Genomic DNA, 25,627 nt, shown 5'->3' with positions numbered 1-25,627 from the left:
CATTACTGTTACAGCAGGCTGTTGAACTTGGCGTATATCTAATTCTCTCATGTGCCCTCTGAAGTGTGCGTGTGGTGATGACATTATGAGAAAAAAAGAAAAAGTGCCTGTGTAGCAGTTTTCCAGCAGGAGCACGGAGCACCTCCACATTCACTGTGACATGGTCCACCCACACACAGCAGAATTAGCTCCTCTGGTCTACCCCCCCACACACACAATGAGACCTGTCAGCTCTGTACAATACAACTGTCCACTACAGCATGCATGAACAATATGGGTTGAAAGTAACGCAAGATTGACTGAAACTCATCTAGATTCTGAAATTTGAGATGATTGCTCTCAAGGGCTGTCATAGTCATAATCATAGTCATATATTATCTGGTCCATATAACAATAGAATGAACAATTTCAGATTTTAGTCTTTTTTAGTCCTTCAATAATGTGTATGTTCACTATTTTTCAGGACCATCAAAACAACTAGAAGTTATATTACACTAAAGCTAAATCTGTATTGAAATTTTGGTTGACTGATGGAAAAGCATTAAATAATTGTTAGATCCAACGTAAAAAAAAAAACAAACAAAAAAAACAGTTAGTTAGTTCAGCTGATTTGGATGTTCTTCAGAATTGATTTTGAACTAGTTTGCTCCTGGTTTAGTTCTTGTTTCCTTTGCTTTGTTCTTGTTAGACGTCCTGGTTTGGTTGGTCGATACATCAGTTCAAAAATCTGTACTGATGATACTGATTTTTTTTTTTTTTTTTTTTGGCACCAGTATTTTTTCCTTGTTTGGACTTGGTTCTGGTCCTAGTTTTCATCTTTAACAACAATGAATCTTTGAACCCTCAGACACATTTTCCATAGCTCCTCATATCATGACCATACCATACCATGCCATACTTCTAATAAACTACTACTACTTCTGCTCTTCTCACACATCAAACTGAGATCAAATTGAAGCCTGTGAAGCCAACAAAATCTGTATGTTATTCTGCATAGAAAATGCTAACCCTTTAGTTAGCTGTACAAACATGTTCTGAAATGTGATTCTTGTATTAGTTTCTCAGTTCATATTTCAATCTTTCTGTCAATTCTCTTAGACGTGTTAAACATTAACTTAAAACAGAATTAAAACATAAATCGCAATGTCCAATCACAATGCTTGTCAGAAAAATTGCAATTAGATATCTTCCCCAAATTGTTCAGGCCTGCTCTGGGAGGAAGGGAGGTGAGTGAGTGACAGCCATGATTACTCCAGCTCTCCTCCCTGTGCAGCCTCCTCCTCCAGCCCAGAGCTATATTTAAACTATGTGGGCACTTAAAGATATTAACTGTCTACAAATATTATGCACCCAATGAGGAATGATGCAGTTAGGAAGGAGCACAGGGGGTTTAAGTGGAGCTTTATATTAAAACTAGGTTTATATTTGTAACAATAAAAGTTTACTTAACTAATTACAGATCAGTTATGAACCTTTATGCACATGAAAAGCAGAGTATGTAAAGAAAGGGGTCCAGCATAAAAAGTGAACTTTGCTCTATCAGTGCACTAAGCTCTAAAACGGTACCGCCAAAAAAAAAACCCATTTGGCTCTCTGTGTACCTCCAGATCTAAACCAAGTCTATATTAGAACTATTCCAGGCCAAAACCAAGTCTAAAAGTAGACTACATAATTCCCACTGTAGTTCCAAACAAGAAATCCAAAAGGAAGACAAAAAAGTGAATAAAATGAACTTTAAATTAGCTGACCAAATTCCAACTGAAGAAGGCTGGGCTTCTTGAGAAAGCTTGAGTAACATTGCTCTAAAAACAAGTAGAAAAAAAATAAATTGTGTATTTAGTTTTTTTCTTCCCTTTAAGGTTTAATTGGTGCTTTGTCAGTGATAGCTAAATAAAACAGAAGAAGAGGAAATAAATAAATAACACAATGTGCGGTAAGAGAAAATTGGGTTCAAAACTCTGACCTACACATTTGCTATTAAGAATATTGGAGCAGACGCCCACAAAATAAACTGTCCCATGATTTATTAAGTAAAACACTGCACACCTGTCGGCTATCACATGGAAGAAAAACTAGAATAGGACCATGCTGTGATCTCTATGGGGAAACTCTTAAATATAAACAAACAAATAAATAAATATATAGTGCTTAAAACAAGACCATCGTTCAGACTTGATTCATTTCCACATTTACATTTAGTGCCTCAGATTCATGGCCACTATTTTTGAACATGTACATGCACAAACTCTAAAAGGCAAAAATACACATTCATCTACACCTAAATATTCTTAGTCTGGGAGAACTGTGAGCAACAAGGTCTAATAATAATAAGTTTCAGGTTATTTTTTTGCAATGATAAAAACAAAACGCTGGACGAACAAACAGCACCAACAAACTGAATTCCAAATGATTTTGCAACACACTGCAGACCCAGAGGGAAGTGTTGTGACTGGTGTAAATGCTGGAAACAGACTCAGAATTCTAATCTTAAAACATTCAGACTTGATTTATTTTGGGTTTTATTTATTATATATTAATTTCCACATTGTGGTTGTTTTTTTTAAACGTGCACTACGTAACATTTCAGCTGGAGGGTTTGCCATTTGCTTAATGTAATTGCTTACAGAATCAGGATTACTTTCTCATTCATCCTCAAGGGGAAATTATTTTTGTTACAGACATGCAGCCAACCAGGTTTGCTGGTTAGTTCCAGAGTATGACTTTAAACTTATTTATCTCCATGGAAACAAGTATGTGACACCACAGGGCCAAGTTACATGTCAACAATATGTGCAGATAGGAGACTCTGCTCATAGCATAAATGCAAGATTTTCAAGGCATTTTTGAGCAATAAAAACACATGCAATTGTAATAAATACAAGATAGATAGGTCTAATGCCATACTGTGGATCATTCCAAGTAAAGGAATCTTCATGGAGACAAGCAGGTAACAGATCCCCCACAAGATACCTGATGCTATGCAAATAATAAAAAAAAAAAGTTAAATTATAGTGTGTATTCCTGCTCTGTATTTGATCAGCCTTGAGGCTGAATTTGCACCTAAATTAGTACAAAATAGCAGTTTCTAAGCTCATTAAAGTGTGAAGTGACATACTACAGACCGGTATTGCAGTTACTGTGGTTACTGCTTGACCAGGCAGCTAATAATAGAAATAATAGAGCTGTATTAACTTCTGAAACAGATGAACTATCTGCTATTCTGAACCACTGAGACAGGACCGGCTTTGTCTGCTAATTATCTGCCCATTCATCTAATCTTCATCTTATCGACCAGAAAAGAGAAAGAATTATACTTTTTTCAATAGCCAATGGAGCTGGACACCAAGAAATAGTATCAAAATCCTGCAAGATGTATTGTATTAGAATTGTTACTGAAATACAGCAAAAAAAAGTCAATTTAATCAGCTGTAAAAGACATTTATAGATTGAATGTGAGGAAGAGCTAATATTGTTGATGTATGTTTTTTAAGTGGATAAAGTAGATTTTTTTTATAATGGATAAACTACTATGCTAAAATGACTGGAGTCTTGTATTAGATCATTATAACTTTACATTTCCTCTTTTTGACCAAACCTGCATGACCTGAGAGCCTTTTACTGTATGTGAATGTACTACATAAATCAGCGTTCGAAGTGCAGTCCAGGTCACCATTTTTGGTCAAAAGATGAGACCTTAAATGTCTTGGCTTGTTCCTGGACTTATTTTTATCTCAGAGGATTCAGAACTTGTTATGGACATAAGCCAATAGCACAACTTCACAAAATTTTTTTAAATGACCCATATTACGTCATTCTCTGATCTATGTTATAATATTTCCTCATCATTAACATACCTGGAGTTGTGTTTTGTTTTATTCACATAAATACATAAATCCTGCATATTTAGGCTAATCTCTTACACTGAAAACACTTTGTTCAATCTTGTGATGTCATGTGTAGACCTGTAACGATAACAGATTTTGCTGAACGATTAATTGACCAAGAAATTATAGCGATTAATGACAATATTGACATTTCTAAGACCATTTTCAAGTAATATAATGACAATGGAATAAAAATGCAAATACATCCTTTCAAAGATCTTTTCTTTCTAAAGAACATTTAGAACAAGAACAACACAAGAACTGCAAGACCAAAACCAAAAACAATAGGCCTAAATAAAATAGGCATAAGAATAGCCTAATGTAGTTTTGCTCACAGCTAGGACTAAACAAAAAATGCAGTTGAATAAACCATTGTTGAACCAAACACAACCAAAACAATAAATACATGGATTATTAAACCTTTGTAACAAAATTGCCCTTAAAAGTTATTAGTCATTGATTTACATTAGACTACTGTGGCTCCTCTCTCTGCTGCTGTGAGCCTCAGCATTTTGGTTTTGAAGTGTTCGTATTAACCCGCTCTACATGATTCCATTTCGCTATTTTGTCCATCAGAAAATCATACAGAGCATTTTTAGCTTTCGAGATGTAGACAGACTAATAATAAACAACCACTCAAACATGTGTGAATGAAACAAAACACAACTCTGGGTATGTTTGTGATAAGGTAACAACATTCTAACATGGCTTAAAATTAACTAAATTTTTATAATATAGGACCTTTAAATTGTTTCATACTGTGGTCTAGGTAAGGCTTTCAGCTGCCCTTTTAAGGATGGTTGACCATTCAAAAGGTATACTATTTTTAATTGTTGCTATAGCAGTGGTGCAAAAATTTTCATCATTCTGTAGTTGTAGTGGTCCTGCTTTCTGTGACATCAGCCTTGTACTAAAAAGAAACTGCACATTGATTTGGACATTGACCAGTCTCCCAGATTTACATTCTGTTGTGGATGTTGCTATAGTGACGATTTAATGGTGATCAATTCGGCAGTCAAAGAAAGCATGACTGTAGTAGAAACATTTAAGGTCATGCAGTCGCTAATGTGTCCTCAGACCAAAGGCATATCAGTAAACGCTTCATTTTTAGGATATTTTCATCGGCTCATTATCTCAGTCTACATTTACTCTGGCCCCAGGGTTTGACGCTGCATGGGTCAATAAACTAAAGAGATTCTCTGTTTAAAATGGGGCTGCAGGAAAAATCATATTAATTAAAATTGAAACTATTATTTATTCAAGTCTGATGAAAGTTTTAGAGGAAGAATAGATGTATTATCATTTATGTTTTGTGATTCATGTTTTTAAAAGTGGTTTTGCAAGGCTTTGTGGGACAGAACCAGAGCTTACATGATTTTGAATAGAATTTAAATGTTTTCTGGCTGGCGCAATAATTGTAATTTGAATGCACTAATATTGATACTTTATTTTTACAAAGCTTTTCTGTAGTTACTTGATACACAACATTACATAACACATCTGGATCAGTTTTGTTATATAGGCTATGAAGTACTATTCTCAGTCTGAGTCATGGACTGTATAAAGAAGTGGACTAAGAGAGTGTGACATCAGCCATAACATTTGCCTCCACTCAAATGAAGCTCACGATGCTAGTGGCGACCAAATAGCAGAGCAGTTACTGGAATTGCCAGTCTCTACTGAACTAAAGGTAAAATGTAGTTGTTAACTTGAAAACAGTGAATACGTCACATCTCAAGGTGAAACAAGGTGGAGCATTCTGAGCTTTAGATGAGAGATGTAGACAGACTAATAAACCAAGATTACTCAAACATGTGTGAATGAAACAAAATAAAAAACAACTCCAGGTATGTATTTGAGGAGGTAAGAACATTATAATATCTCTTAAAGCTCACAAGAATCCATTTTGTGCAATATAGGACCTTTCAAAAGTATAAATATTGGTATTGGAACAAACAAAAATCTCTTTAACCCCTTAATGCCTGAATTTATATACATGTATATAAAAATTTTTGTGTGTTTTTGCTTTTAAGTAGATTTCATTTGATTACAGATAATATATATATATATATATATATATATATATATATATATATATATATATATATATATATATATATATATATATATATATAAATATAAATATATATATATATATATATATATATATATTGCATGGTTGCTCTTATAGCCCAACTATAAGAGCAACCATGCAATATATAGAGAATGTCTCAGACAGTGGGGTCCAGAGGAAGAGGTGCTGGAGGGACCATCATGGCAGGACAAACCCCTACATGGGGCGTACCACCGGAACATAACTGAAGTGGCTGATATCAAGAAATCCTACCAATGGCTTGAGAGGGCTGGTCTGAAGGACAGCACAGAGGCACTGATCCTGGTTGCTCAGGAGCAGGCCCTGGGCACTCGAGCAATAGAGGCCCAGATCTACCACACCAGACAAGACCCACGGTGTAGACTGTGCAAAGAGGCTCCTGAGACAGTCCAGCACATAACTGCAGGGTGTAAGATGCTGGCAGGGAAAGCATACATGGAGCGACATAACCAAGTGGCGGGCATAGTATACAGAAACATCTGTGCAGAGTACGGGCTGGAAACCCCAGGATCAAGGTGGGAAACACCTCCAAAGGTTGTGGAGAATGACCGAGCCAAGATCCTGTGGGACTTCCAGATACAGACTGACAGAATGGTGATGGTGAACCAACCAGACATAGTTGTGGTGGATAAGAAACAGAGCAGAGCCGTGGTGGTGGACATCGCAATACCAAGCGATGGTAATATCAGGAAAAAGAAACACGAGAAGCTAGAGAAATACCAGGGGCTCAAGGAAGAGCTGGAGAGAGCCTGGAAAGTAAAGGCATCAGTGGTGCCTGTGGTGATGGGAGCACTCGGGGCTGTAACCCCCAAACTGGAAGAGTGGCTTCAACAGATACCGGGAAACACAATGGACATCTCAGTCCAGAAAAGTGCAGTACTGAGAACAGCAAAGATACTGCGCAGAACTCTCAAGCTCCCAGGCCTCTGGTAGAGGACCCGAGCTGAATGAGGGTGAGAGAGACCTACCACCGTGGAAGGTGAGAAACACTTTTTATATATCAATTTGGGTATGCTGCTAATTTGCGCCAATTAGAAACAAGTGTTTGCCAAAGGATCCTAGGAATCTACTGCATACCGCATAAACCGGCATTGGGGATCTATCTTGGCTTATATCTTGATCCAAATGATTTGTTGCATATTTGTGACAGTGGGCGTTAAGGGGTTAATTTTAATCACATTTTAAATTAGATTCATTACACAGATATACCACCTCGATAGCCTTGAGGTGCTTGGCAATTGAATCTATTTAGACACAAGCTGTTATTGCTATATATAATGTATTTACTTATGTGATTAGAGGAACAGAAGATTACACCCCGTCATCCAACGACGATAAGGTGGATTTACTTCTTGGCATGTTCTTGGTGATGTTTTTTTTTATTCCTGTGGGTGATAATGAACAAAGCATACAGTTGATCATGAGCCTGTCGTTTTAATGGGAGATCAGGGAGTCTTTGCTTTGCCTACAGCTCACACGTGTTATATTAAAGTCTGAATACATTCTCCAGCATTACTGCACTTTTATGGCCCAAAATATATTTTTGTAGCGCGAAGATGACACTGCAGTCAACAAGAAGCAACAGTGCGTGGAATAGGATAGATATTGCAAATAAAACCTTTTCAGTGCCGATGTAAGGAGCCTCGAGGTAAGGACATGGTGGTTTGTGATTTCAAAAATAATTCACAGGCTAAAATAAATACTTTTATTAAAGTTTTAAAAAACATTTGAAGAAAGAAGTTTGGCCAGTCACTGCTGGGACAAAGTTCAGAATTTACAACTTACAAATTTACAACTAACAAATTCAGACCAAAAATTGTAAAACTCACATGTAGATGACCATTCAAGTTTTTTTTTATTACATTATCAGTCACTTAATATTCAGGTGTCTTTGTTTATTACTATTTATTCATATTTTTGTCCTATAAATATTTTGGAAAACTTCAACATAAATAACTAAAAAAATTAACATCAACTTGCAAGGTCATTATAAAATATTAAAGGCAAAATTTACTGTTGTGAGTTTTAAGTCATGTTATAATTACATACCTGGAGTTGTGTTTTGTTTCATTCGCAAATGGTTGAATAATCCTTTATTATTAGTCTGTCTACTTCTCTAAAGCTCAAAAGCTCTATTCCACCTTGTGATATCATCAAGTGGTAGTTTTCAGTTTTCAGCTCCTTTTACCTTTTGTTCAAAAAAGATTGGCAATTCTCTGAAATGATCCAAATGACTCTACTGAAGGTGTATGGAGTTTAAAAACACAGTGGAGCACTTCCAGTATTACCACATGACATCACAAGGTGGAACTGAGTGTTTTCTGTTTGAGAGAAGAACTCAGTCTAAATATGCAGGGTTTGTGTGATGCAACAAAATATAACTTCAGGTATGTTTTTGATGAGAAAAATATAATAACAGATCAGAAAGCAGAGTAATATGTGCCCTTTTAACATTATTATTTAATTATCTCCAAGCACTATCCAAAAACAAGGTGACACAAAATACCTCTGCCTACATTCAGAATAGAAACAGTTTTATAAGCATATTTATTTCCCATTGTGACGTTTCCATAGCAACATAGCGAAAGTCAACAAAATGAAACCCAAATGCATTACTGTGCGCAAAACCATTTCCATTTTGGCACAAGATGGTTATGGTTGTCAAACTAAAACTGAAAACAAGAAAAAACATCTCAATCTCAGTGGGGTCTTTTTGGTTACATAAATAAATTGAAGCGGCCAACATTTAAGAAGATAAATCCAACCAGAACCAGCATAAGCCTACATAGTGACAATATTAAAAACACAAAAAAATCTTATAATTACTGTGGGATTATATTACCAGCTGTTCATGTGCACTTATAATGCATGAAACCACTTGGAAAATACCCTCTTTTCCACTGACAAGGATCCAACACAAACAGAAGCCCTTCAAAGTAAAATTCTCCTTATCTCACGGCCTCCTGATCCTGCCTCTTCACAGATGTTTAGGCTGACCAAAGCAGACAGAAGGAGGGACTGCATGAATACTGTATAAGGTACAGATGCAGCAAAATGCACTCTACGATCTGTGCAAGTGAAACTAACCCTCCTATTCTTCAGTAGGCTAAACTAGACTAAAATAGGTGCTGCTATAAATTCAGAATTGGAAGATATCATTAGGTCTGTCATGATAATTATACTGACCAATATATGAACAATATATTTTGGGGTCCAGTATTTATTGTGTGTACATTTTCTGTGCAGTAATGGTGAGATTTTTGTTATTTTAGTTGTAATACCATAAGATTTGAGTAGTAGAGGGCTGAATAAGTAGCCTGATTCATCAGCCAGTTTCACTTTGTGCATTAGGATTCGTTCACTGGTCTCTAGGTATTTTTTTATTTTACCAATCGTTGCTATTTGGTCGTAAGGTATGTAATGTGTCACTAATGGGGCTAACTGGTATATTAAGCTTTTCCCAAATCCCATAGGAAGAAGGGCAATAACGTCTTTCTCCTTTCACCAAACATTCTCTTTGTTCCGGCTTTAAATCCTCAATCTCAGGAATTGTTGTCAACACAGAATGTATGGCTTTGTCTACATCTATCTCGACCGCTATGCTTGCTGTTGTGCTGTACCACAAAAGGGACTCAGGTGCTTGAGTTTGACATCATGGCTTCACAGCTCTTCATTGATTGGCCAGGGCACGGACTACAACTTCCAGGGTTCTTGCAAACCGTCGTGGTGGCACCAGCCTGGCTACTGAATAAGTAACTTTTATGGCTTCATTATGATAATCATTTGTTGTAGCTCAGGCCTTTAAATGATACGGTCTATTTAAAAATGGTTAACTAGGATTATCCTGTTTTATTGTTATAATATTACTGTTTATCGTGTTATTTCTCTTTAGCAATATATTGTGCTTCAAAATTTGTTATCGTGACAGGCCTAGATATCATGAAATGTCACACTGTAAAGAATATTGCATTTTAGTAAAATTGTCATCATACTCTTATAACAGACTAGTCACAAATAACAAAGATAAGATTAGTCAATATCAAGAACAGGACAAATGACTGCATCAGGAATTCAAAAACTGATAACAAAAAGCTTTTGTCTCACTGACAGAACTGAATCTTTTTTGCTATGGATCACACTTGGACGACTGAGGGATTACACAGACTAGCATTTATAACTGAAAACTAAGACTTTTAGAAGCAAAGATATGTAATTTCAATTCAATCTAAAGAATGCTACAAAAAGATATGCCTACATGTCAAGTGCTTTTTTAGCTGGTTGTCACATAAATATTACTCTATCATTCAGGTTGCTCACATAGGAATGGATACCAGTGAGAAATAAATTAAATGAGTGAATAAATTAATAAATTTAAGGTTTTTTTTTATTGTTGTTTGGTTATAGTGTCAATAATTGTGAATTATTGAAAAATGTTTACATTTATTCTCATAGTAATCTTGACATTAAAATTTGATATTGAGACATCCTAATTCTAAACAAAGAATAATTGATCTGTCTCCAAGGGATAAATGGAAAATGTATACCAAAACAATGTAATCTAAAGTAAATTTTTGAAAAAACACTGCAAGGGTCTAATAATTAGCCTACACGACCCCTACACGACCTACGTCCGCGTCTGTGAAACAGAGCTTTGTATGTGTCAATAGTGAAGTCTGGCACCACATTGATCTATAACTTGACACATTCTTTCCTCAAGTTAAACAATCGATCAATAAACAGTTCAAACAAGAGCCATCAGCAAAAAACACAATTACGTGGATTTACCAGAGAAGACAGAAACTCAAACTATATGACGTACAGACTCTAATCAGTTCAAGGATACTGAGATGAGTGAGACGAAACTCTGTGTCAGTAAAAAGATCAGATAATTCAAAGCTATAGCCAACTACATGTGACTATGGGAAGGTTTAAATTGGTGAATTACAACTTATTATGCGTGGGGAAGTAAGCTAAACGTGCACTATATAACTTTTTGGTTGGGGTTTTGTTGCTCTGCCTAGAATGTTCCACAGTATGACTTTAAAAAGCCTTGCATTTATTCAATTACAGGTGGTTTTACTGCTCAAAACTACTGAGAAAAACAGGCATTCTGACTGCGAACACAGTTGTCTCTCCACAGATTTGACTTGTAACTTGGTTTAGTTTAGTCTCCATGAAGATAGAAAGGTTTAATGCCATACTGTGAAACATTCCAGGCAAAGCAATAACATCTTCATATCGTCATATCAAATTATGAAAAGACTAAATATCTAATATTTTGCCTAACATAAACATGTGGCTATGGGGAGGTTTAAATTGGTGAATTATGACGTATCATGTGTGGGGAAACAAGTTAAAGGTGCACTTTGTAACTTTTTATGTCCCTGCTCTGCCTGGAATGTTCCACAGTATGACTTTGTAACTAGGGCTGGCCAATACGTTGATAAAAATTGAATCATGACACAATCTTTATGCTGTTTTTGTGATATTATCAGATCGTGTTCTTTAATGCAGCTCTATGATCAAACACAGATGCTTTTCCCACCCACTCCTGTTATTGGTCAACCTCCCTAGAGCTCTGAGTGAGTGACAGGCTGAACTAACCAATCATAATGAAGTACAAACAACAACACAAAGAAACATAAATAATGCTAAAAATCTAAATCGCTATCCACTTGTAATGCTAATATTTATGGTTATAATCCATTATTGCGTTAATACTGATGTATTTTGAAGTTTGTATACTAGCCCCCACTTTCCTGGTGACGTCACACGTGGGGCAGAAGAAGTGCAACGTGGACGGGGCAAAAAAAAAAAAAAAAAAAAATCACAACATCAACACTGACAGCTGACATCATTACGCGACAATAATTTCTTCTGGATCACGTTATAAATTTATCATCAGTACTTGACTTTTGCTAAGACGCTGGAATACCACATCCATCACTATGAAATAAAGATTTGTCAGCATAATTTCGCAACTTTAATCACTTTCCAGCGACATCTGAGTGCCATAAAGCTGACACAAGGCAACGATTCCTGTTGTTTAAAGTTTATAACACGACATAAGCGCTGACAAGTCAAAATCTGCGCAAAAACCTCGTGCATTATAAAGTAAGGACACGTACCTGTTTTGCCAGCCTTGGATCAGGTTCGTATATTTGCTGAGCACCCCCTCCAGCTGCCTTTTGCGTGTCTGCTGCTGCTGCTGCTGCTGCTGAGGCTGTTGTGATTGTGGATTCATGCTGTTCCCGAGCAGGGCATTGGTGCTGCCGCAAGAAGAGGGTCCCCGGTTGTTCGCTCCTGTCCCGGGCTTTCTTATGGACGAGTTCCCGCGGTCGGATGCAGGCGCAGCGGAGGAGGTCTTATCGTGGAGCGGGCTGTTACTACTACACACCGTCTTGTCCATGCTGATAACGGGACGGTGGAGAAGAAGGAGGTAGAAGGCAAAAAAAAAAAAGAGAGGGGACTGGAGCAGGAAGATTTCAGAAAAGCATAATAAGTGTGAGTGAAAAGGTACGGCAAGTGTCCGTGGAGTTGAGATCGGGTGCAGATGGAGAGCGTGACCGAGCTGACATATCCGATCACGGTGGTGGTGGAGGTGGTGGTGGAGATGGTGGAGCTGTCCCGTTGCACTCTTTCCCCTCCGCAGTGCTCGTCCTGTGCGGGCACTACAGCGTCTTCTCTTGCCTTTTCCTGGTAGGATCACAGCGAGGGGAGAGAGCAGCGGAGAAACACGCCCCCCTGCGCCCTAGTCACGCCCCTGCCTGCATATGTCACGAGTCTGCTTTGGAAAATTAAAAACAGACCAATATCCCACTAAAATTTAAAAAATAATCTACCCTTATTCTCAACGAGATTATTTAGATTTTGGACATTGCACGATGTAATAAAAGGGTAAATGATTGATGACTGAGGTTGATACATTGACCTATAAATGTGCTCGAGGGCCTGATAAGAGCACACATGAGAGGCCAGCACAGTTATGCATAGTTTAAAGGGCCTATATTACGCAAAAATGGCTCAGGTGAGCTTTAAGCCATGTTAAAATGCTGTTACTTCCTCAAAATCATACCGGGAGTTGTGTTTTGTTTCATTCACATATGTTTGAGTAACTCTTTATTATTAGTCTGTCTACATCTCCAAATCTCAAAATGTTCTGCTCCACCTTGCGATGTCATGAAGTGGTAGTTTTGAAATTAACAGCTACTTTTTAGTCGACTGATTCATCACCCGGTTTCACTTTGTGGAAACCGTTTGACCTCACAGGATTTGTTCACTCGACGGTAGGCGGGTACTTTTTTTATTTAACCAATCGCTGCTATTTGGTCATGACGTATGTAATGCGCTGCTAACGGGGCAAACTGGTATATTAAGCTTTTCCCAAATCCCATAGGAAGAAGTACAAAAACGTCTTGATAAAATTCACCAAACATTCTCTTTGTTCCGGCTTTAAATCCTCTATCTCGGAAATCGTTGCCAACACAGAATGTATGGCTTCGTCTACATCCATCTTGACCCCTTTGTTTACTGTTGTGCTGTACCACAAAAGAGACCCAAACAGGTGCTTGAGTTTGACATCATGGCTTCACTGATTGGTGGGTGCGTAGGTCTACAACTTCCGGGGTTCTTGCAAACCGTCTAGTGTATTCTGATTCCTGACCTAGTCGCTGGAGAGAAATGAAATTAAGCAGAGGCACTAGGTGGCGTTGGCTAACTTTTTAGTAGATATGGGCCATTCCAGGGCTGAAAATATCTAAATGATTTTAGTGAAGGTATATGGAGTTTAAAAACACAGTGAAGCACTTCCTGTATTACCACATGACATCATGCTGAGTAGTGTTTTCTGTTTGAAAGAAGAACTCAGCCAGGATTGTGCACAGTGAATGGGTGTGAATGAAACAAAACACTTCTCCAAGTGATGTTTTTGATGAGGAAACAACACTTTAACATAGATCAGGAAATAGAGAAACATGGGCCGTTTTGTTAATCAGTTATACAATATTTGCTCACAGCTTGTAGAACTAAATCATTAAATATTTAGACAAATTTAGTGATATGCAAGTAGGCTATATTTTTGACAAAGATTAACTGTACTCACATGAAGTATTTCAAACATTATTTTGAGCTATATCTTTTTGTGCAGTGGTGTAACTCTATTCAACATTTCCTCTGTATTTTACATCTCACTCTTATGTAACTTGAGTCAACCTGCTGAAGTGGGTTTTTGATTTAGTAATAACATTAGGAAAACTGATTTCCCAGTAAGAAATAGCACAAAGAACAAGAATGTAACCTTATGCTTGGAAGCGAGAGACAACATTAGATGCAATAGAAATTACAGGAAAAGTCTGATTTGTTAACACAAAGAAACTGAAGTTTTAATAATGCTGAGGTTTGTAGTTAGTTCACTGTGGAATGTGTGGAATGCATCAGCTGATTTTGGCCCAGTTTGGATGTTAGAAAAGCAATTGGACTATTGAAAATAATGATTTAATATTTAGAGATTTTGATGGATGATGAAGGATTACATTCATACACTCTGTTGTTATGACACTCCAGATTATTTCCTATGCTATAATTTATGTTTAAACAAATATATGATATGGCAATAACTTCAGCATGAAAATGAGTAACAGAGTTGAAATGTAAAAGATCATAATTTGCAAATCACAAATGCTGGATTTATATATGCACTATAATTTTCTTACTAAACTATGGGGCAAGATTTGTCTCATAAAGAAAAAAATAAACAAAATATTCTGACACTGGGACAGATTTTTTTTTTTTATCAACACAGTGGATACTTGCGCAGGTTGAGTAGCGCCACTGTCTTTGCGGTTATCATGAAATTGCAATTCTAGTGATGTTGTCTGTGCACTAAAACAGTTTATCACAAATCATTTATGCTGCTAAATAAACATTAGTGAATGGGATAAGTTTTAATAACCCATATGTGTTGACGTTTGTTGGATTTATATATTACATATTTTTATATTTCAGTCAATACAGAGCATTATGTGAACCACCACTGCCCCAAAAGACTGTGCATACATTTAAACAACATTAAGCAAAACCCCATTTAGCCAAACAGCTCTTGAACATCCTCTGTGGCTCTTGTATTGATTGGTCGCCATATTTTAAGACTATCCTGAGAGAGATTACTTGTGCTCTTCTCTGAATTATTAACAGATGTTAGACAAATCCCATGTTATCGATAGGCTGCTCACATAGAAAAAAGGCCCTGTGCCTGATTTCTTTACATGTATCTGAACAAAACTAGTCTTGCCCCAGTACAGATATATTGTCTAAGCAGCACTTGATGTTAAATACAGTATATCCTCTCTGTGTGCTGTCTGTATCTGATTAGAAAACATTTTGTTGTCTGATAATCAGGAAGTGTGCCTTAGCATTCTGTTTGCACTGGTCTCTGATAGTTCTGTGCATCATGGTAAAAAATAACCATGTTTGGAATGCATAAGATAAGTGAGGTTTAACTTTGGACCACTGCAAAGTGTTTAAAATTAAGTAGTTCTGTTTTTCACATTTTTGAGACAGAAAAAATCAGGTACAGCCAGTGTTGGGGAGTAACAGATTACATGTACCGGAGTTACATAATCAGAGTACAAATTATGAGTAACTGTATTCAGTTACAGTTACTGTTTGAATGAGTGGTAATTGGATTACAGTTACTTTGTTGAAATAAATGGATTACAGGGCGGTATTTTCCCGTTTTCACATTTTGGGCTAAACCAGGACTAAATAAGGACTAAAACCAGGTCTAAACCAGGTCTAAAACCAGGTCTAAACTAGATCTAAACCAGGTCTAAACCAGGTCTAAACTAGATCTAAACCAGGTGTAAACCAAGACTAAAACCAGGTCTAAACCAGGTCTAAAACCAGGTCTAAACTAGATCTAAAACCAGGTATAAACTAGATCTAAAACCAGGTCTAAACTAGATCTAAACCAGGTCTAAACCAAGACTAAAACCAGGTCTAAACCAAAACTAAACCAAAACTAAACCAAGACTAAACCAAGACTAAACCAGGACTAAAACCAGGTTTAAACTAGATCTAAACTGGATCTAAACCAGGTCTAAACCAGGATTTAACAGGACTAAACCATACTGTGTGGACCTTGTCTCCTCGTCTTCTATCAATAATATTTTTAATTTGGTTAAGTAAAGACTGGGCTTTTTATTTTCTTTTAGCAGATAAAACATCTTATGTGAAGATTTCCTAGTCTGTACTTCTCTACAGCAAATCAAGTAATCCAAAGTATTCAGATTACATTACTCACTTTAAGTAATTTAATGGATTACGTTACAAACTACATTTTGGGGTACGTAATCTGTAATCTGTAGGGGAATACATTTTAAAAGTAATCTTCCCAACACTGGGTACAGCACCTTTAAAGGGGCTATATTAGACTATTTTCTGATCTGTTATAATGCTGTTTCCTCATTACAAAGATACCTGGAATTGTGTTTTATTTCAATCACACATGTTTAAAACACATCCCAGCATATTCATATATCATATGAGTTCTTCTCTCCAACAACAGAAAAACACTCTGTTGAACCTTGTGATGTCATGTGGGAATATAACGCCTGTGTTGCTCCATTGTGTTTTTAAACTCCATACACTTTCACTAGAATCAGTTGGATAATTTCAGCCCTGAAACTGACCATCTCTACTGAACTAAAGAGAAAGGGTAGTTGTTAAAGGGACAGTCTGGAATTTTGGACATAGGACCTAATTTCCTAGTGAGCCAGAGTGTTGGAGGTAAAACTAACCTTGCATCGAATGAATTGTCTCATGTTGAGGGAAAATTTTTTCAGCAGCAGCGGAATTTTACTTTGCCGGTGAGATAGGTGCTAGGTGATCCGCCACTGCCAAGCTTTCTATCAAAAAGTACAAATCGCTACTGCTGCTCAGACATAAATCCTTCAAATGCAAGGTTGATTTTACTTCAATCAACACAGACATTTACATCGACAGTCTGGTGTAATAATAAATTTGCTTCGAGTGCTTTGCGGAGTAGGTAAGACTGTTTTAGTGACAGGCTAACTATGGCTATTGACATGCACTAGCCTAGCACCAGCGACCTCTGCAAATGCAAGGACTGGATGGAATATTTTAAAAAGTGTCTCCACACAACTCCAACACTCTGGCTCACTAGAAAATGAGGTCTTATGTCCAAAATTCCAGATTGTCCCTTTCACTTTAAAACTACTGCTTCATATCAAAAGGTGGAACAGAGCATTTTGAGCTTTGGAGATGTAGGCCGACTAATAATAAAGGATTACTCATGCATATGTGCATGTATTAATGAAACAAAAGTCCAGGTATTGTTTTGATGAGGTAAAAACGTTCTAACATGGCTTGAAGCTCACAAGAGTCACTTTGCGTAATATAGATCCTTTAAACAGATTATTAAGACACACCTAGAATTATTCCTAAGTAACTTCCATGTTATTAGGCACGGATCTACCCACACACCACAGTGACAAGCAGATAAAAAGCTCCCATTAACAAGGATTGCAGTGTATTAGAAAGCCAGTGATTGGACGAAGCAATTGAAGACATGCCTCCATAAATTTTCAGAGGACACTTAACTGAACAGGGATAGATTCAGAGGCTCCCACAAAGCACCAATCAATAAAACCGACATGAGGAGAAGAAGAACAACATATCTGGTCAATGGAGGAAAAGTGGTTTGTGAAAGCTGGAGTCAAACCTGGGTCAGCTGCATTTCATTATCAGAGGGACTGTAGCCATTGTAGTTAATTATTGATATTACGTGCCTATAGGCTACACTTTTCCCATGTTAGAATATAATAATGAATAGTCAAATAGTGGTCTTTTTTCACCAAAACATGTAATTCAGTGTAACAAATTGTACATTTTGCTGTATAAACATAGCTCTGTTCAAAGAATAAAGGCAAAAAAGTAGATTTTTACTGCAAGAAATATATAATATTAGGAATGTAACAATAACTGAAATATCGTGATATCCTATCATCAGAGTTATCACAATAATATTGTGGACCATCACAATATATCGAACTTCAAGTCTCTTTGCTTAAATTAAGAGTTATGGTGCAGCAAAAGCTAAAAAACACAGAGGGAACTACATAGACCATGATCCTTTGCTCCATTTCAGTGCAGACTACAAGAAATAACAGTTCTAAGCACCTTTAAGTCTTAGTTTTTTGGATTAAATCTTGTCAAGGCATTTTACGAGGAAAAAGCAGTTTATAAACAGTTTTTTAGCCTCTACAGAATATCACAATAAATTTTGTACAAGTTCATACAGTGCCGATATTGTATCATGAGACTTGGATATCTTTACACCCCTATTTAATATATTAACTAAATTGATTAATTATATTCTCTTTTATAGTCTTTGTTTTACATGTGCAATATGTAACTTTCCCGGTAGGGGGTCCATTACCTGCTTGTCTCCATGGAAATGCTTTGCTTGAATGAAATTAAACACCTATTTTGCATTTGTTCAATTATAGATGTTTTTATTATATTATTATGTCAGTGGGGTTGCTTCTCCACAGATCTGACATGTAACTTGGCATTGTGGTGTTATCTCCTTGTCTCCAGCTCCATGAAGACAAAGCAGGTGCAGATTCTCTTTCAGAAAAGTTGCATATTGTGCCTTTAAAGTACTAGACTTTGATAGAACAAAAAAAACATTCACTGTATTGACCGTCTCCCTCTTCTGCTCTGTGAAATTGTGAAAACATTTTTTAAACCACCAGTGAAAACTATCCCTGATATTTGAATGACAGATTTTCATAAACTATTGAAGAGTGACCACAAAACCCAGCAGAGTCACACAGTTAGAGGAAGGTTTTATCTCTTTTGGACTTCTCTCAAACTTCTAAATGATCCTAAATGCTTTGTACCCTGATAGTGAAATGTTGACAGCCTTTTTCGCCACATTTGTAAAGGTTACTGGGAGAAGTGTTGTGTAGCAGAGTTCATTTTCAGTCAGGATTTGAATTTGTTTTTTCATCAACAATCTTATCAGAGAGTGGGGCTGCAGTCGTGAGCCTGTCCTTATGGCTGTAGATATGGCACTGTGTCTGTCCATTACTTTGAGAATAACACTGTTATCTCTCTCTCTTCCAACACTCTGCAGACCTGGCTGGACTTCAACAGAGTAGTTTTATTATGATACTAAAATGTCATATCCAATTACAATAGACAAAGGCTTGATTATAGAAACCAATTTTGATTAAAAGAAAAAAAGGGAAAGAAAAGAAGAGTTCAACACAAAATAATAAAAGTGTGATTGTTGTTTTCATGGTTTTATGGTTCTGATATAGCTCAGTATTATTCTCTTGCATTGCACATCACATGTGAAGTTAAATATAAGATCATTTGTGAAGGACTTCTTGTTGATTACTTGTTTTGTTTTCTTATACAGAGTAGTCAGTTTATCCATGTAATTATGTTTTTTTTTTCACGACTAATTTACCACTAGTGAATACAACTGTGCAGAAAGTGCAGCCCCTCAAGGGGCTTGAGGATAGAACTGCATTTTCTCATTAAAAATGTATTAATTAGTATTCATATTTCCACAGATTTATGCTGAAACAGGAAGTGTTATATAATTTAACACAATTTTGGTAGTAAACTTTAATATTTGCTGTCCTTGTTTTAGGTTTATATGAGCCAAAAATTATTTATTGTTTACTAAGTTTGTGCATTATGGAGAAAAAAAAAATGTTTTTGTAGGACCAGCATAGCCTGGTCTTTTAATCAGTGGTACCTATGGGTTTCAGAAAAAAAAAAGAGAGAAAAAAAAAAGATAACTGTTGCCATAGCTAATAAAAGTCCTATATTGCTCAATCTTTGTGAGCTTTAAGCCATGTTAGAATGTTGCTGCCTCCCCAAAAACATACCTGGAGTTGTGTTTTGTTTCATTCACACGTTGTGAATGTTTAAGTAATCCTTTATTATTAATCTGTCTACATTTCCAAAGCTCAAAATGCTCTGTTTATAATGTCATGAAGCAGTAGTTTTACCGTTTGTTCAGTGGAGATGGACAGTTGCCAAATGGCCAAGGTTTAAATTAACCCAACTGATTCTAGTGAAGGTGTATGGTAGGGATGTAACAATAACGGAAATATTGTGATATCTTATCGTCAGAGTTCTCACAATAATATAGCGGACCATGACAATATATTGAATTTCAAGTCTCTTTGCTTAAATTAAGAGTTATGATGCAGCAATAACTAAAGTCTTAGTCTTAGTCTTAGTTCTTTGGATTAATTCTTGTCAAGGCATTTTAAGAGGAAAAAGTATCATATTACCAGTTTTGTTAGCCTCCACAAAATATCGCAATAAATATCGTACTGTGAGGTTCACACTATGACAATATCTTATTGTGAGACAGGATATCATTACACCCTTGGTTTATGGAGCATAAAAAACACAGTGACGCACTTCCTGTATTACCACAGGATATCAGAAGGTGTTTTTTTCTGTTAGAGATAAATTGATCACATAAAAAAGACTGGGACTTGTATTGTTCGTGCTCATACAGTCAGCCACACTAACACTTGTCATTGCAGTGAAAGACATTGCTGACCTTGTGTTGTTTTTGCTTACACTGCATTTACAGCAGCTCCATCAGATTAGCCCTCACCTGTGCCAAAAGGAACCCAGATTAAGTCCAGTCTGCTTGCTTTGGGAACATTTTATCTACAGCCAACATGACTCCACTGCTTCAGATCATTCACAGTGTAAAATAGCCTGAACCGACTGCGCTCTCTTACTTAGCTTTGACCATAATGTAATTGGAAGGAGTGATGCTTGGACTAAGAGGCTTTAATAGTTTTTCTTTTTTTTTTTTCCTTAGTCGTATAAATGGCATGTGATGGGTCTCAAAATGCCAAAAAGCTTGAGTTCGTTTTCACAACAAAATGCATTATTCAAAAGGATCTGCAGTCTTGGCCATGGCCATAACTCTGTAATGGACTGGAAGGAGGTGATTGACCCTGAGATGTAAGGTCAGAGCAGCAGGCGAGTGATAGCAAAAGAAAAACAGGGTAGAGAGGGAGGCAGAGGCATTGTGGGTAAAATTCACTGTTCTTTTTTATACAATGAAATGGTAATTTATGCACTGTTACACATCTTACATTTGATGGCATGCTTGAGCACTTTCACTGTTTCTTATCTCTTTCTTTTCTCAAATGGTGTTTTTATCACCCACTTCTTTTGAATGTGGTCCTCTTCAATTCTGGAGTACATTTTATTCACAAATCTGTTCTCCTTTGGGTTAGTACTGGCTATTTTAGATGAATGATATCCGCTTCAAACCCGGTTTTAGGTTCAGGGATACTTAGAAAGCTCAATATTTTCAAAATTATATTGTATCTGATGTGAAAACTGTTGGACATGCTGTTGAAAAAAAATTTAACCTTAAATGTGCACTATATGTAAAATTTCTGAGTGGGCTCATTACACACTTGTTTCCATGTAGATGGAGATGTTATTGCTTTACCTAGATCGTGAGCAGTATGATTAAACTTTTTGTAACTATTGTAAATAACTCTTATATACCTGTAACTAATGTCATAAGCTTGAAATAAAATCAATCAATCTCTCCATAGATCTGAGCTATAACTTCTGTGTCTTCATGGAGATAGATAAGATTAATGTCATATTGTGGAACATTCCAGGCAAAGCAATAACATCTCCATGGAGACCTTTCCACAAGAAAGGTTAATCACTCCTTTAAATTGACCAGCATTCCCTGAGTAATTTGTCGTTGTTGTGTAGTACCCATAGACTGTATCAAGAAATAGGAATAGGAATTAATTTATGCTCAGTCACACGGGAGGAGCTCAGAGTAGAGCTGCTGCACGTCCACGTCCACGGCGAGAGAAGACAGCTGAGGTGGCTCGGGCATCCGTTCCGGATGCCTCCTGGGCACCTCCCTCGGAGGTGTTCCGGACATGTCCCACCAGGAGGAGGCCCTGGGGAAGACCCAGGACATGCTGGAGGGACTATGTCTCTCGGGTAGCATGGGAACACCTTGGGGTCCCCCCAAAAGAGCTGAAGGAAGTGTGTGTGGCGAGGGAGGTCTGGGAGACCCTGCTTAGACTGCTGCCCTTGCTACTCAGCCCCGGAAAAGCAAAAGAAAATGGATGGATAGATGGAATTAATTTATGGACAAAATAGCAAACTATAAGCACCAGGATCATGTAGAGTGGGTTAATATGAACATTTTAAGACCAAAATGAAGAGCCTGACAGCACCAGTTATAGAGAGAGGGGCAACGTTATTTTTAAATACAAACTGAGTGGAGCTGGAGTTGCTGGAGCCAAAAGCGCACCCATGGTCACTTCTGACATTAATATACAGTCTATGGTTGTAGGGTGTTATAGTAACATCTATAAGAGTCTGAATGACATTGAATTGCCAGAAGTGTTATTCCAGAAGACTAAAAAGTTCGAAAACAGTCTTTGAAAACTATCCTAAAGGTCATTAAACCGCCGCATGACAGAGAACACTAAAACTCCTCTTTCCCTTCGAGCCGTACATTCAGTGTCGGTGGAGGAGGTGACAGGCCTTTGCAGCCCTGTGTCTGGGGTCAATTATGGCTCATGTGAACAGGAGCTAAAAGAGACTCATTTAAACTAACCTGACATGACCTGATATTAGGCGACTTCAGGCTCAGAAGATAATGAGTCCACTTGATTTTAGACGACTGAAGCTAAAGAAGGCAATGTAGAGAAATGATCCGAATGGTGATGAGGGCATTGAAGTGTGAAAAAATGTACAAAGAAGAAGAAGAGTAACACACTAGAGCTGAAAAAAATGTCAGATCACTTTCCTAATTATTATCTGTGTTGTAACTACTTCTTACTTAAAGGTGCACTGTGTAACTTTTCTCGTAAATGGTCCACCACCTGCTTGACTCCAAGTAGATGTTTTTTTTTAGTTTTTTTGTGGAATATTCAACAGCAGTGGTCCCCAACCTTTTCTGTGCCACGGACTGGATACTGTTCTACAGTATGACATTGAATTTAACTATCTCTATGGAGACAATGTTTTTGCGATAGTTTTTAGAAATAAAAACACTCATAAATGAAAAAATACAAGATATGTTTTTAATACCATACTGTGGAAACAAAGAACAAGGTAAAACAATAGCATCACCAGGGAGACAAGGAGATGGCAGACCCTTCACCAGAAAGGTTACACAGTCGACTTTAAGGTTAGCCAATATTTGTGCTGCATTATGTTATGTTTAACCACACTCTGCCGGCCTCAGCTTCATTGAGACATGAATTGCTGACTGTCTCTTCCCACTCTTGACTCCCCTTTTACACGTTTTACTTTCCAACTCAATAAAAACATAAAAGCCACACTATGTAACTTTTCTGCTGTCTGTTTGTTTTCATGGAGAGAGCTTTGCCTGGAGAGACTTATTGACAAGCAGGTCACTGAAAGAATGCACCTTTTTCATTTTTAAATGCAAAATAAATAAGTTTAATGCCATACTGTGGAACATTCCTTGAAATATGGCCAATGCAATGATATCTTCATTAAAGACCCATATGCATGCTTAAGAGCTCAGATAAATTTTGGTTACTGGGTTGATATGTCCTACTTCTGAGCAAAGAGGTTGAGGGTTCAATCTCAATATCCATGATGCCATACTTGCTGAAATAGCCTCCCGTGAATGAGCTGAAAAACATACATTATTCAAAATCCATGGCGCACCTGGATTGGTCTCTTTGCATAAGCACCAAAGGAGAGAAAACATCTTCAATAGCCATTAATACGCATAATTATAGCAATCCCACCTGCACATTTAATAATAACCATGGCCAACCAAACTACAGGCCTTCCTTCTCCCTCCTGATGAAATCCATTTGAGCTGAGTATAGGGCTAAAATGTATTGCTTTTACCCACAATGTGAGTTTAATGTAATGACTTCATATGGTCTCTCATCAGTATGCCCCACAGGAAACTCAGACTCTCCACTCACAGTCAAGGACATCACATTTGCATTGATTGTTCTCCAGTCCAGTTCAGCCCAGTACAACAGATGGACTCAGTTATTGTGATTAGAAAGGTAAATAAGTAAGATTATTAATAGATCAGATTGACTAACATAGGCTAATAAATCCAACATAACATAAAAGTGAGGTTAGGAAATAGAAATACGAGACTAGCATGTTGTTTTTTGGTGGAGGACACTATTAAAACCACAATGAATAAGATGATATTAAGAAACATTTACAATTATTTAATGCATTTGGCAGCAGTTCTTTTTTGTATTTTTGACTTTATCAAATATACAGTAAGTGCAGCATAAGATATCATTTCATTTAATATGTTTGGGTTTCTAGTTCTTTCCGGTTATTACAGTTTGGTACATAATTGTATTCCTACATAAATAACTGAAAAATGCTTAAAGAGGCATTGCAAAACTTTTTTCGTGGAGAGTCCATCACCTGCTCGTCTCCATGGAGATGTTATTGCTTTGTCTAGAATGTTCCATGACAGAGATTAAACCTATCTATCTCATTTTAGACAACTATAGGCAGGTCAGATTTGTGGAGAGGCAACCCTATTGTATTTTTTAGCAATAGAAACATCCGTAATGAATAAATGCTAGATAGATGTGTTTTTAATGTAATACCATGGAACATTCCAGGCAAAGCAATAACATCTTCATGGAGAAAAGAAAGTGGTGGATCCTTCACCAAAAAATTTGCTCAATTCACCTTTATAGTGGAACTAAACCACATTTCAAATAGAGTTGCTGAAGTGGGCAGTACCTGGATGACTAAAGAAAAAGGTGAGGGGGGAGGAGGGGGCGGAGTCTGGGCCAATGAAGAGCAGTGTGATTGGGCGAACAGGTATCCACACTTCAAACTTCGCCCCAGCAGTCATGTGTTTGTAATCAGAAACAACTGGCTGTAATCGGGGCAGTGCTGTGTGATGTCACCAATTACCTGAAATTGCAGAAGCCACTGGAGGCAGGACACACACATTTAAAAAAAAAATTAACCACAAACTTGCAAATATGTTTTGTTTGCATTAATATGACAGGGACATGGACAGTAGACAATTCTATTCAAATAACATATGCACAGTTTAGAAGCAAAAATAAGTTAATTTAGTGTTTATTTATATTTGCACAGTGAATGTAAAGTGGAACTAAATTGCCCAAATAAAAAGCCCAAAATAGCCTAGATAACCCTGTATCCCGTCAGTCATTATTTCATCTTTGCACCGTTTCTCTGTACGGCTTAAAACATAGCTGATATATCTTTGTATTACAATATTTGTATATTTTATTTTTACTTGTATATATACAATTATATAATTATGCCTTATTTAACACAAGTCTTTTACTATTTGTGCTATTTATTTTTGATATTTGAGCTACTGTGTCCAATCAATAAAGGATCAATAAAGTTTGTTTAGATCTAAATAAATAAATAGTCTATTTAAAAAAAAAAAAAAAAAAAAAAAAAAAAAAAAAGGTTAAATAATGAAATAAGGGTTACATATCAGAAAATGATTCAACAATGAGGAAGGATAGGCATATTTTTGCACAAATATATGGCATCGCACTCGCAG

The 25,627-nt window shown here is 36.8% G+C and overlaps 1 protein-coding gene across 2 annotated transcripts in view; it reads right to left on the bottom strand.

Moving 5' to 3' along the window:
- LOC110167276 (oxysterol-binding protein-related protein 10) overlaps nt 1–12,995 on the bottom strand; it is a 100,227-nt gene extending 87,232 nt beyond the window's left edge. Inside the window, exon 1 of one of the 2 annotated variants that reach the window (XM_020932609.2) lies at nt 12,126–12,995. In XM_020932609.2, coding sequence (XP_020788268.2) covers nt 12,126–12,406 — 281 coding nt within the window. In that variant the 5' untranslated portion in view covers nt 12,407–12,995. The remainder of the gene's footprint in view (nt 1–12,125) is intronic. The other variant, XM_020932607.2, reaches the window with a different exon arrangement.
- Nucleotides 12,996–25,627: the final 12,632 nt, after the last annotated feature.

This window comes from Boleophthalmus pectinirostris, unplaced genomic scaffold (assembly GCF_026225935.1).
Source record: "Boleophthalmus pectinirostris isolate CB_2022bp ecotype Guang Dong unplaced genomic scaffold, ASM2622593v1 HiC_scaffold_21, whole genome shotgun sequence".
In the NCBI taxonomy this organism is placed as follows: Eukaryota; Metazoa; Chordata; class Actinopteri; order Gobiiformes; family Gobiidae; genus Boleophthalmus; species Boleophthalmus pectinirostris.
Note: the sequence above shows the minus strand (reverse complement) of the source record. Positions and strands in the feature narration are given on the sequence as shown.